At 47.4% G+C, this 13,340-nt stretch overlaps 1 protein-coding gene across 2 annotated transcripts in view; it reads left to right on the forward strand.

Moving 5' to 3' along the window:
• ARID2 (AT-rich interaction domain 2) overlaps positions 1-12,670 on the forward strand; it is a 96,159-nt gene extending 83,489 nt beyond the window's left edge. For both annotated transcript variants that reach the window (XM_058655888.1, XM_058655889.1), the window contains exons 16-21: positions 2,836-2,984; positions 7,260-7,398; positions 7,485-7,570; positions 8,172-8,295; positions 8,389-8,480; positions 12,352-12,670. In XM_058655888.1, the coding sequence (XP_058511871.1) occupies positions 2,836-2,984; positions 7,260-7,398; positions 7,485-7,570; positions 8,172-8,295; positions 8,389-8,480; positions 12,352-12,496 (735 nt within the window). In that variant the 3' untranslated portion in view covers positions 12,497-12,670. The remainder of the gene's footprint in view (positions 1-2,835; positions 2,985-7,259; positions 7,399-7,484; positions 7,571-8,171; positions 8,296-8,388; positions 8,481-12,351) is intronic.
• The last annotated feature ends 670 nt before the right edge of the window (positions 12,671-13,340 follow it).

Consider the following 13,340-nt stretch of genomic DNA (forward strand, 5'->3'; position numbering starts at 1 on the left):
CCGTGTGTCACCCCCAGAAGTGTTTTCTCAGTATCACCTGATGGCCACTTTTGTTGTCCTCTGTCTCTAAAAACATTCTTGGACAGCTTCTTTGAATTAGAGTCCAAATGTTTTCTAGGTTTTGGAGTTGGTGAATGTGTCTTTTTTCCTCTGTTTTAATTTAGCTGCTGGTAGAAATTTTGGTTGTCCTTAGGTCCTACTTAGATTCCCTGTTGTTTTCTTTGCATAAGTTTGCAAGCACTTATAAATAAAACTAAGGTTACTTTACAAATATATGACAGTAATGAATGAAACACTTCTATGGTACTAGTGTTGGTGATCAGAAGATTGTTTTTTTTTTTTCAAGATTTATTTATTTTTATTACAAAGTCAGATATACAGAGAGGAGGAGAGACAGAGAGGAAGATCTTCGGTCCGATGATTCACTCCCCAAGTGAGCACAACAGCTGGTGCTGTCCCGATCCGAAGCCAGGAGCCTGGAACCTCTTCCAGGTCTCCCACGCAGGTGCAGGGTCCCAAGGCTTTAGGTCATTCTCCACTGCTTTCCCAGGCCACAAGCAGGGAGCTGGATGGGAAGTGGAGCTGCTGGGATTAGAACCGGCGCCCATATGGGATCCCGGGGCTTTCAAGGCGAGGACTTTAGCCGCTAGGCCACCACACCTGTCCCGGAAATCAGAAGATTATTTAAGTTTGGCACAATTAATTTGTAATTCTGGGATTTTCTGTTAGTTCTTACACTTTATAATTTGTGTTTGGCCAGAATCAGTCCTCCTGGTTACTACCAGTTCCTAGAAAATCCTAGATGTATAATAATAATAAATTTTCCTGTAAAGGAGTAATTTGACCAATGTGTTGATAGTTACAGTTATTCTCACTTTATTTTCCTTTCTTTTCTGTTTGACTTTCCTGTTTTCCCGTCTTAGATTTTAGAAACCCTCTCCTGATACCCACCCGGGGTGAGTCAGTACCTGGCCCACGTTGTAAACTCGCTGTCTCTCCTTCAACATCGATTTTCTGTACTAGACACCGCTCCCATAATAATAGCAACAATGGAAGTTTACTGAAAATTGTGTAGTTTCTCTGGTCTAGATTTTATGACTTAAACTTTGCAGATGAGAATGCTGAGGTAGGTTGCCAAAGTTTGTGGGGAAGTTGGTCCTGGTGTGTGAAGCTGCAAGACTCCCTGCCTGCCTGGGTGGAGCCTAGTACACACACAACTTCAAGTTCATGTTCATGTCCCACAGTGGGTTTTCACTCGAGATTTCAGAAATGAGTTCTTGTGGCTTCCCAATTCTGATACGAACTCTGTGTTTTAACATTTTATTGTCTTTTCATTTGTGCAAAAAGCCTTGCATGTTACAGCAGCCTTTCTGTCTTTGTTCTGTCATTGCAGAATGTCAGTGTGGAGTTTTAAGTAATTCACCCACTTACTGTTACTGCATAAAGAGAAAAGTATATTTCATATCTTCCCAAACTCTGAAAACAGTATCTTAAAAAGAATGTGTTTTTTAAAAAATACATTTTTTGACTTTGTAGTATTTCAAGAAATTGTCTTACTGTAATATTAGCTACATTATTAATTTTCCAGGAGGAAGAGATATAGAATAATAATTTAGCATATATTTCAAAGACTTTATGCCTGCAAATAAAATCCTTTCGGTAGTATTGTCTGTCAACAGCTATCGTGGAGCAACCTCAAAGACTAGAGCTGTACATTTAAACAGCTTACTGCAAATTAGTTGATATTTGCAATGTTTTTTTGGTTTTTTTTTAAAGATTTATTTATTTGATTACAAAGTCAGATATACAGAGAGGAGGAGAGACAGAGAGGAAGATCTTCCGTCCGATGATTCACTCCCCAAGTGAGCCACAACGGGCCAGTACGCGCCGATCCGAAGCCGGGAACCAGGAACCTCTTCCAGGTCTCCCACGCGGGTGCAGGGTCCCAATGCATTGGGCCGTCCTCGACTGCTTTCCCAGGCCACAAGCAGGGAGCTGGATGGGGAAGCGGACCTGCCGGGATTAGAACCGGCGCCCACATGGGATCCCGGGGCTTTCAAGGTGAGGACTTTAGCCGCTAGGCCACGCCGCCGGGCCCGATATTTGCAATGTTTTACTTACACGGTTGCATAATTAAATATAGCCTGCTGCTTTTTTGTTTTTCATATTCCTTATAAAATCTAAAATTAAGTTTTACAAAGCAGTAGTCATTTAGAGTTGACCTTTATTGGCAAGAACACTCACAGGCAACTTAAATGGATATGTTTCTCATTTAAGTCTGTTCGTACCCATAATTTTAATTTTAATAATAACTAGTAACAGCTGCCCCCCAGCTGTGGGGTTAGCCAAGCCGTGATCGTAACTGCCTGCGGAGCTTGCACTTGTGTTCTGAACACGCGCACATTTCTTGTCTTTCTCTACACAATGTGTAGGTGCCGTTTAGGTAGGTAGTGCATGTCACCTAAAGGTGGTCAGGTGTACAGATGTGCAGCATGTACTGCTGCCCCATTTTCTAGTAAGACTCAGACTGCGGTTTCTATAGAGCAGTGGGAAGAAGGGTCCTGGGACTACTGTGGGGTCCGTGGGTGCTGAGGGCCGCTGTGCATGGAGCGTGGTAACCACAGCGGTTTCATACTAAATACAAGGGTTGAAATTCTTACATGTTTTGTAAAAAAAAGTGTGTCTCGTATTTTTAAAGATAATCGTTAAAGCTGCAAAGTGTAAGTTTTAATGTTAGAAATGTTTGTGGATGTAATCAAACCTGTAAGACTGTGTTGTGAAAATGAATGTTTTCCAATGTTGTGCCACAAACGCTGTGTTTCTGCTTCTCCCCAGAGCACTCCCATGCCTCCTTCAGCAGCTGTTCCCGCTCAGGGCCAGCCTGGCAGTTGTCAGCCGCCTCCATCCGGCGCATCCGGGCAGCGCGGAGACGCCGTAGGAAAGCCTGGACAGAGCTTCATGTGTCTGTGGCAGTCTTGTAAAAAGTAAATGACTCTTTTATTTCATATACAAAAGTTTGCTTTGTTTTGGAATGCTCTTTTAAGTTTGTCATCTATAATTTTGTCAAATTTCCTTTTCAAGCTGCTAGCTTTTAGCAAAAACATTTTAAGAAAAAAAAATTTTTTTTAAATCCAGTAGTATTAAGCTACGACATTTATGTACATGGTGGGAAGAACGTGTTTATGTAATGGTTATTTGGGTCTGGGCTCTATACTGCTTTCTCTTTCCTTCATTCCTTTCCCCTTCCTGCCTTGTTGGAGAGATAGAGGCGGTGTTCCGCCATTGCCTGGTTCTTTCTGCAGGTCTCAGCACAGCTGGACTGGCTAGAATCGAAGCTGCGAGCAGACCTGGGGTCAGCCCAACACCCAGATGGGTGACTCAGGACCAAATGCCCACCCCAAAAACTGGACTTTTTCACCAAAGCTTTCTTACTCCTGAAGGAAAATGTCATTTTAAAAAATGTATTTTATCTGAAAGGCAAAATTAGATGAGAGATCTTCCATCAATTGGTTCGCTCCCCAGAGGCCATAGCGGGTAACTGGAGCAGGGCTAGGCAGAATCTAGGAGCCAGGAACGTCTCCTGAATCTCCTCTGTAGGAGCAGAGCCCAAGCACTTGGGTCATTTTCCACTGGTTTCCCAGGCCCGGTAGAATGAGTTGGGTTGGAAATGAAACAGCCAGGACACAAGACAGCACCCACAGAGGATAGGTGGTGGCTTTTGGCACTCAGTATACCCCACTGCCAGCCCTGAAGGAAAACTTTAGACAAATGTTGGGGACAGTAAAGATTAAAGTTCCTTTGTCAGTCAAAACATTTGTTTTGCCTTCAGAATAATTTTTTTTTCCTTTAGAGCTCCAGGATAAGAAACTTGTTTTAATAGAATACCCTTCATTTCTTAGATATCAAAGATTCCATTTCAGTCTTCTTAATTAATGACTGTGGTTTTAGATTCTATTTTACTCTCTCTGTCTTAGAGATGCTGCCCTCACTGGGAGCTGCGTCTGCAGGCTGTTCATGTGGCCTGTGGGTTAGGAAGGGCAGTCAGTGCATAAAGTTTTTGTTGGACAGTGTTTATGGAAAAACTGGGTGTCAGTGTGGTGTGAGAATCGGGAGTCATTCCGGTACATCCTGACGGTGAGTGAATGCACTGAATAAACCATGTCGAGTTCCATCATGTTAGTAACCCCTCATCTCTCAGCACAGTTTCGCCTCAGATGCCCACAGCTAAACCTCAGTTTAAATTGATGGATCTCTGCTAACATTGTAAGTGTTCAAAAGGAGATTGAAGGAGTGAAGCAAAATACTAAGATGTGATGACAGTGTAGACTTAACACATCAGTGAAGTGTCTTTGCAGGGAGAGCACCACATAGGACCTCCAAGTAGATTCAGGATTCCCTCTTTCCTCCTTTGCTTTTCCGTTTTCTTTTCCTTACCTTCCCTCCCTCCCTCTCTCTCTTTTCTTTATTCCTTTTATATACATTTCAAAGCAGAGAGAATCCATGCCGTCATTCACTGCCCAGCTGCCCGTCGCGACCAGGCCTGGGCAGGGCTGAAACCAAGGTCAGGAGCTCAATCTATGTGCCTGGCAGGCAGCACCCACTGTCACGTGTATGTGTGCTGACAGGAGCTGGAGTCGGGCCTCGGGTTCAGAGAATCCTGTATGGGAAGCAGGCATGTTACCCAAGTCAGCTGGAAGCCTGTTCTCCTATTGCATGTTTTCAAAGACGACACTTGAAATGGTACAAAAACTTTGCTTTAATTTCTTCACATGATCCTGTAGTGATGGTACTTAGGAAGTTCTGTTTGGTGATGGGAAGAGTGTTAGCAGATGACAAAAATAAAGGGCACCAGTGATTTTAGTCGGGTGGTTTTGCTCCTCAGTGCTGCATTGGGAAGCTGGAAAAGGGGAACCTGCACCTCGTAATGCTACCTGCTGATCTGCTTGAAGTAAGAAAGGAAAAAAAAAAAACGATTGAAGGGGAAATTGAGTGAGAAAATAGAAAATGCCCAATTATTTAGCGAATGTGTAGGAAACTGGCATTCTAAATTTCATTTGCTGTCATTGAAGATTGCTGGGGACTGAGATAAGTGTCATATGTAGTTATCAAAATATATGTTACACATTACACTTTATGTTGCTTTGCCAGATTTTGAGAAGTTGGAGCCTCCTATGTTTAAGAAAGTAGCTAGATCCAAGAAAAAGCATTAGTTTTCTTGTTGCTTGAAGTTAGAGGAGCACGTGCCTCCATGTGCACTGGGAGTGGAAATGGGAGAATGGTGACAGTTGTAACGCAGAAAGCTGTCCTGAGTCAGGTGGCAGATGAGGCCTGAGTGCCTTCTGTGTGGTGGGGGGGTGCCGGAGAACCCACATGGAGACGGAAGCTCAATTGTGCATCAAATTGGTCTTGGAGCCATTTCTTGGGGGGCACACTCAGGAGCAAAACTGGATGACATGGGCTTGGGGTGGTGGGCTGGACGGCAGGGGACGCCCAGAAGGCACAGTGCCATGCTGTGGGAAGAATCGGGGCTCCTGCTCCTCTCATGCTACTGTGTCCCCTGCTGAGGACACCAAGAACACTGTTTAGGGCTCTGGTTTACTGAATGGCTTTATGCAGACATTTCCCTCAAATTAACTCGCTTCACCCAGGAGATTTGATTCTCTGATGAAGACTGCTTTCTGCCTGGAGCTGACGCCTGTTTCTGTGCATAGCACACGGACACCACTCATGCCGTATGTGGGTGTGCGGTGACGCTGCCCGTCAGGTCGTGGCAGTCACAGGCCGGTCCTCTGGCTCTCCCCTGGTGTTTGCACGGGGCTTGCTGCGCATGCGCGTTCTACCCATCCAGGCTGAGCACAGTATGAAGACTCTGTGTTTACTCATACTTTAATTCTCTATTATTTAGAACGTTCTCAAAAACCCAGACTTTAGGAAACTCAGGGATTTGAGTCCCTTCACATGTGCTCATGTGGTCACTTGAGCCAGCTTCATCCGTGTAACAGAAGTTTACTTTACCAGCCCTTGTAACCCAGGTGGCTAAGCGGGCACAGACATAGGCTGTAAGTAGTCAGCTCTGACATGCAGGCATCCTGCTCGAAGGCTTGCTGGTGGGGAAAGAACCACTGCCACGTGTCATCTTTCCCTTCCTCCGTCTCAAATGGATTAATGGAAAAAATGTTTTTCATGTATGTACTTTTGACTTTAGCTTCAGAATAGCTTTTGGTATATATTCAGGCATATGAAATGCAATATAATCTGTAATGTTTTCCGACAGTGTCTTGCAATTCAGTATTTAACTACATTTTGATTTTTAAAATTTGAAATGCTGATCACTTCCCAGGGGAGTATGAATTGGAAATGTTTTTTTGCTGCACGTCGGAGCCCCGTTCATGGGGACAGACGTGTTTGTGTGGTGCACCGACAGCCCCGTCCGCGAGGACAGACATGTTTGTGTGGCAGCACCGACAGCCCCATCCGCAGGGTGCCCTCGCTGCCCTGCAGCACCTTCCTGAGCTCAGTTCTTCCTGCTGTCACCTGCTGCTGGCCCACCCAGATGGTGCACTGTCCAGCCCTGGCAGTAGGTAGCATGGACACTAGAGATATGAGAAATGTGGGTTCTCAAACATGAACCGGACATGCAAGTATGAACTTGAATAAGTCAAGTTGGTCACAAGGTGTAGAGTTTAAAGTGTTGGCTTAGAAATGCTGGAGTTGTACGTGTGCTATGAAGTCTACTAAATGCTCAGGCAGTTTACTACAAGAGTATGCTCTGTAGTTTTGGGTTTTTTTTAATGGTATATCATTTGCTTCCAAGAGATTCTTAGAGAGCCTTTATTGAACGTAGGAAATTAAGAGGATAGGATACTAAATTTAAGTTACCAGAAGGAATGGAATACAGGTGAATGACTCGGAACTTTACAAAGTTTAAAAACATACTCTAAATGAATTGGAGAACAGCTCCCCCTATTTTGTTGCTTCTGGACTACAATTCATGTTGTCAAAGGTAGGTTGTCTGAAACAGTCCACTGGCGCTCCTGCAGTGTGTCTGGATCCCGTGTGTCCTGGCTGCTGCCCGCCGTCCAGCTGCCTGCTGGTGCTCCGAGAGACTACCCTGAAGCTCCTGGCTTTGGGCTCGAGCCTTGTACAGTCCCAGCCCTGCAGCCCCCAGGGAGTGAACTAGCACATGGGAAATCTCCCCCGCTCTGCCTTTCAAATTAAAAAAGCATTTTTGTAAAGATACCTCCGGTTCTGTTTTGCAGGTGGTTTCAGACGCCCTCCCAGGTGTTCTACCACGCAGCTACTGAGCACGGGGGGAAAGACGTGTACCCAGGCCAGTGTCTATGGGAAGGCTGTGAGCCCTTCCAGCGGCAAAGGTTTTCTTTCATCACCCACTTACAGGTACCCCTCGCTCATACTGTGTGGTCGGTAACTGGTGTGGTGGCATTGAAGACCTTAAAGTATATTCTTTTACTTTTCTCAAATAGGATAAGCACTGTTCAAAGGATGCCCTGCTTGCAGGATTAAAACAGGATGAACCAGGACAAATGGGAAGTCAAAAATCTTCTACCAAGTAAGGAGAATGTTTCCTTCTGTTGAACAAATACTGGGAAGCCCGGCAAAACAGAGCCCCAGGGAGAGGCGGTTCAGCTTCTCGTCCAGCTGCCCAGCCCCAGTCATGCCGTGCCCTTCTTCACACACGCAGGGGGACCTGCAGGGTTCCCCGTGGCTCTGATGTCCCCAAATGTCCTGGCAGACGGCATGGGAGAAAAGCTTTGTGGCTGTCTTCATGGCCCCTCCAGTCTGTTTGGTAGAGAGCACTCAGGAGCTATGGAGAAAGGATAGAATGAAGTTATTAAGTAACAGCAAAAAACAGCTGCACCACAGGGGAGCAGTTCTGGCCGGCTGATGTCTCCTGCAGAATTAAGGACTCGGCTCCACAGGGGTCTGGCTGGACTAACCAGCCCCATTCTTCCAAAGCTGGACCTGAATGAGTCCACTGCTGTGGTTTACAACCCATGTGCGGAAAAAGACCTAAGACTTCTCTTCCTCGTACTGAGCATGAGCAGCAGTGCTGGGCAGTGGGACGCTTTGCTCGCTGTGCCCAGAACTGCAGGCTACCCCCAGTAGGTGGTCTGCAGGGTCAGGTTAACCATCCTGCTCTGCACCCCCAGGCAGCCAGCTGGAGGGGGCACAAGCTCTGCCCCACGAGCCCAGAAGGCCATTGTGAACCACCCCAGCGCCGCCCTCATGGCTCTGAGGAGGGGGTCCCGGAACCTCGTCTTTCGTGACTTCACAGTAAGCATGCCTTAACCTCCTCGGATCAGGTGGGAGCCGCCTGCGACTTAGATCTTTATTCTTTTCTTCTTTATGTCTTCCTTTCTCTTTAAGGATGAAAAAGAGGGACCAATAACTAAACACATCCGACTAACAGCTGCCTTAATCCTAAAAAATATCGGTAAACACTCAGAGTGTGGTCGCAGGTGAGTACTCTGCCTCCGTAACCATGGAGTTTATGTTCTCTGACTCTGACCGTAGCCACGTATGTCCTGTTAACTGCTGTCCCCATCACTTCGGTGAATGCGTCCAAAAGCTCATACCAAGGCAAAAGCATTGCCATCTCTCTTCTTAAAAGAGAGAGAGATTTACGTATGTTTATTGAGAAGGCAGATTTACAGAGAGGAGGAGAGTCAAAGAATTTGTCCCCAAATGGCTGCAACGGCCACAGCTGAGCTGACCTAAAACCAGAATCCAAGAGCCTCTTCTGGATGCCATGTGGGCACAGGGTCCCAAGAACTTGAGCCCACCTGATTTCCCTGCTGATTGGATGGGAGCTGGATGGAAGGCAGAGTAGCTGGGATTCGAACTGGCACCCATGTGGGATGCTGGCACTGCAAAGTGGAGAATTAGCTTGTTGAGCTATCACACTGGCCCCATTGTGATCTCTTAAAAGCTACAAATACACAGCAATTGAAATAATCAAAAGGTGATGTTTTACCTCTTTATTTTCATGGCTGATTTTGCTAAAAATTGTTTACTTGAAAGGCAGACATAGATCTTCCATCCACTAGTACATCTGCCAAATGGCCGCGCCAGCCAGTGCTGGGCCAGGCCAGTCAGGAACCCAGTAGTGCGGGCTGCCTTGCACTGCTTTCCCTGGTGCTGCCGAAGGGAGCTGGATGGGAAATGTAGCTTCTGGCACTCACATCAGTACTAGTATAAGACCAGTGCACTGGCCCCTTGCTTGACTGAATGAATTCTTACTGGCCGTAGAGCTTAGGTGGGAAGCACCAGTGCAGGGATGTGCTTCCCGGGAGGAAGGCTAAGTCCTGCACAGTGATAGGAAGCGCGGTTTGACAGCTGGGCTTGAATGAGCACATCAGAGTAGATCTGCCCGAGACTCCAAAATGTCCTTGAGCAGGACAAAACTGAGGATTCTGGAAGTGTCCTTGGGAAAGTTGGGGTCCCAGCTCTCCCCTCATCGGGCTACCTGGCTCCCTCCTCCCTGCAGAGTTGGCCTTGCCGTGGCTTGCGTTGCCCACGGCCACCGGTGCCCTGTGTCCTGTGAGACAGTCAGCCATCCCATACATCCAGCTGGAACCTCCTGACTGCCACGCCTACTCAGACCTAGCTTTAGATATTTTTTTTTGCCATAACCTCTAAACTATATTTTCTAAACATAAAAATAGTGGTTTTGATCATAAAAGAAAGTGAATTTGAGTCTGTCAACTTTGAAATTTATACGATGAAAGTAGAATTTGTAATCAAGATAACCATTTTAAGTTACCATTTTATTCAGTATTCTTTACAAGTCAATGAGGAAAATTCTTTTTTTCAGGAGATGTTATTTGTTTAGGAGTAGTGACCACACAGAGGCTGGTGGCTTCCTGGCTGCTTGCCACTTGGCTGACTTGGTCTTTCCGACTCTCCCAATTTTGCTGACCCACCTGTGAGCTTGGTGCTGGTGTCCGCAGGCCACAGCTCTGCCTGCAGCTCCCCACTCTCCCTGTGCCGCGCTGTCTGTTGGTTCTATTGGGTACACTGTCCCATCCCCCAACAGACTCCAGTGCAGGTGCCTGGACACTGCACGAGATACTCCGGCTACTGTCTTCCTCTCCCCCGCCTCTAGCTGGGGTCCAGCGGGTGTCACTGCCCGATGGTGAGCTCTGTGAAGGTGTGGCCTAAGCGTTCTCATCGTTAGTCTCTGGTGTAGAAGTGTTGATGGCTGTGTTCACCAAGTGTGACTGACAGGTGCAGGGAGCACCATGCAATAACCCCTTCACTTGTGCGGTTACGACTAGGTTTTTCCATGGAATAATTGCTAATTTGGTCATGACTATCTCGACATTCATAGTGCACATTTATAGAAGTCTCCGTGTAGGTTTACTAGGCTGCTGAACCAAATGAGTTCGTCATCCTATCTTCTCTCGGTTTTTCTTCAAATCATGCAGTACCTTCTGGCATGTTTGCTGCCTGGGACCTTGAATTAGAGGAACTGTAAGAACAAACAAGTCATTCAGTTCCTTGTGTCCGTTTGCCAGGGCTGGCCGCCATCTCTGGTCTACTGGTGGGGTGTGTGTGTGCACGTGTACGCCTGAGACAACACCCGCAGGTTCGGGAGAACGCAGGGGAAGGCGCCTTCCTTCTCACGCTGCAGTGTCCCAAGCACAGTGAGAAGTCATCCATTGGTCTGAAACAGTTCAGCAGTCTGGATCTTGTACAGTGTCGAAGTGCAGGCGCTCTGCCTTCTGCCTGAGTTCTGCAAAGTGGGACCCTTTCACCTCTCTGTGCAGACAGCTAGGTCAGCATTCAAGAAAACCAAGCAATGCTGCCCCACACACCAGGGCCCGAGGCAGGGGGCAGGCAGGAGTGAGTTACTGGCAGGCTGGCCCCCACACAGCAGCACGCAGAGCAGTCCTAGGCAGCAGGAGCCACTGGGGGCCTGCCGGGAGGGAGCTGCTGCTGGCTGTGTAGGTTTTATTCGTTTGAAAGGCAGAGTTGAGAGGTCTTCCACAGTTACTCATTCCCCGCATGTTCACAGAAACGAGGGCTGGGCCAGGCTGAGGCCCGGAGCCAGAAGCTTCTCCTGGCCGCCTCCACAGGTGCAGGGCCTTAAGGACTTGAGCCATCCTTCACCACTTTCCCCCTGAATTCTCTGGTCGTGTGCAGGCCCTGCTGTGGGGTCCGGGGAGCCGGGCCCCGCTGGCCTGGCTGGCTTCCCGGAGGCAGTGGTGTTGGCAGGGGCAGCGCTTAGCTCTCCCTCACGTGATGCTGGGTGGGGAAGAAATGGAGACAGACTTGTGCGTTTTCCTGGAAGTTTGCACCCAAAATTGGATTTTCTAATGCCACATATCAATTATCCTGCTGTTAAGAGGTTAATCTCATAAGTAAGGGAGGTTAGAGACAGTTTATCAGAAGATATTCAGAAAGAGTAGATGGAGCAGCTGTGCACACATGCTGTGCTGAGACAGGGCACCTGCAGTCCTCCTGTGCCCACCCCACCAGGCAGGCGGACTTGGTACTGCCAGTGGCATAGTATGAACATCCTGTTCCCATGGGCATACAGATGGGCTCCAGTTCTGTGTCAGAATGCTGGGTTTTGGCCCTATGTGGCTCATTTCACCCAGGCTGGTGACGTGCGGCTGTGTAGCTCTCATATATCTGCCCATGTGTGTACCTGTCATGACATAGCATTGACTCACAGCTCTCTCCTTGGCACCATCTGCTCAGCTCAACATATAGGACCAGGTACAACTGGACGTCCAGTTGGTCAAGAATGGAGGACGGGTGCGGTGTTTGACGCAATGGTTCACTTCCAGATGCCAGGAGCTGGGGCTCCCACGGTGGCAGCTGTCCTTTCCTGCGCTTTGCCAGCATGTCACACTGTGCTTTGGGTCTTTGTTCCACAAACTACTTTCTGCAGCGTTTCCCATTTATAATTTAGTCCTCGTCTCCTCTTCAGGCTGGTTATTCTAACACAGGCATAAAAGGTCCTAGGTCCTCTCACGGATTAGTTTTTTCAGAAACGGCATCCTAGCTCCACCTTCGCCCTAAGCTTGGTCAGGCTGTATGTTTACTGTTAGAAACGTCACACAGGAACCAGCCCAGCCTGAACCCGCTTCCGGCCACTCTTCCAGCTGTTCTCCATCCTGGGGTGCCAATGAGGACCGAGTGGGGCTAGGCCACTTTCCCTTACTTACAGGAGGGGAGTGTGGAGCAGAGACAGCAAGGCGCCCCAGCCTGCTTCGGAGTGATGCTCACGTTGCCTGGCTGGTGTTGGTCTTGAACTCGCAGAGTCCTGGAGGTGAAGTCCTCACTGTGACCTCGGGACTGACGACCCTGTGTTTTTTCCAGATTGCTAAAGAGACATGAAAACAACCTATCCGTGCTTGCTATAAGCAACATGGAAGCTTCCTCCACCCTTGCCAAATGCCTTTACGAACTCAACTTCACAGTGCAGAGCAAAGAGCAAGAACAAGACTCAGAAATGCTGCAGTGAAACCCCGCTGGGCCAGCGGGGACTCCGAGTCAGACACATTTCACACACTGGTAAGAAAGCACCACGTCTTAATGGAACAGAGAGCATGGAATGGATTATTCTCACTCCTGCCATGAGCTGAGAGGAAGTCCGTATTCTGATCTCTGAGTGAATCCCTTTGTTCTGTTTTTAAAAGTCCAAAAGGAGCAAAGAGCTGCAGTGGGGATTGTCAGGCAGCTCGTCTGCGGGACGCCCGGCACACCTGACGTCCTGAGGGAGCGGTGTGATCAGAACTCAGTACCATCCACATTGGAGCATACATGGAATCTTGTAAAACCTTTCACGAGCAGATGAAATAGAAGCATTAAATATTTTTATCTATATCCAAAAAGGAGCACATTTTTATATTTACAAAACCATTTAAGCTGGTTTGAATAATTAAAAAGTTTCAGCACAGTTCACCCCCAGTCTCAGAGGGGGCACCAGTATCTAGCTATGGATTGTGTGTTTTGTTTAGAAATCAGTAGCTTGGTTTTCTTACTTGAGCCAATATATTTTCACTTATTTATTATCATAAAAATTTACCAGTCGGAATAGATTCTGTAAATACTTGTGAATAGAAGAACTCCTTCCGTGGTGCCGCTGCAGCCACTGGAGCGTTGCCCGTGGTCCCTGTGCTGTGGCCTGTGCGCCGGCGGCTGCGCGCCAGAGCCTGTAAATACCCGCAAGGTACTCATGCTGTAAAGTCAGGCAGTTTGTGGGACTGTGATTTGGTTTTGTTTTTCCTGTTTTGTATTATACACCTTGTAGAACTCATTTTGCTGGCTGAAAGAGTATGGAATAATATATCTCATGTCATTTTTGT

This window comes from Ochotona princeps, chromosome 27, assembly GCF_030435755.1.
Source record: "Ochotona princeps isolate mOchPri1 chromosome 27, mOchPri1.hap1, whole genome shotgun sequence".
NCBI classification, from domain to species: Eukaryota; Metazoa; Chordata; class Mammalia; order Lagomorpha; family Ochotonidae; genus Ochotona; species Ochotona princeps.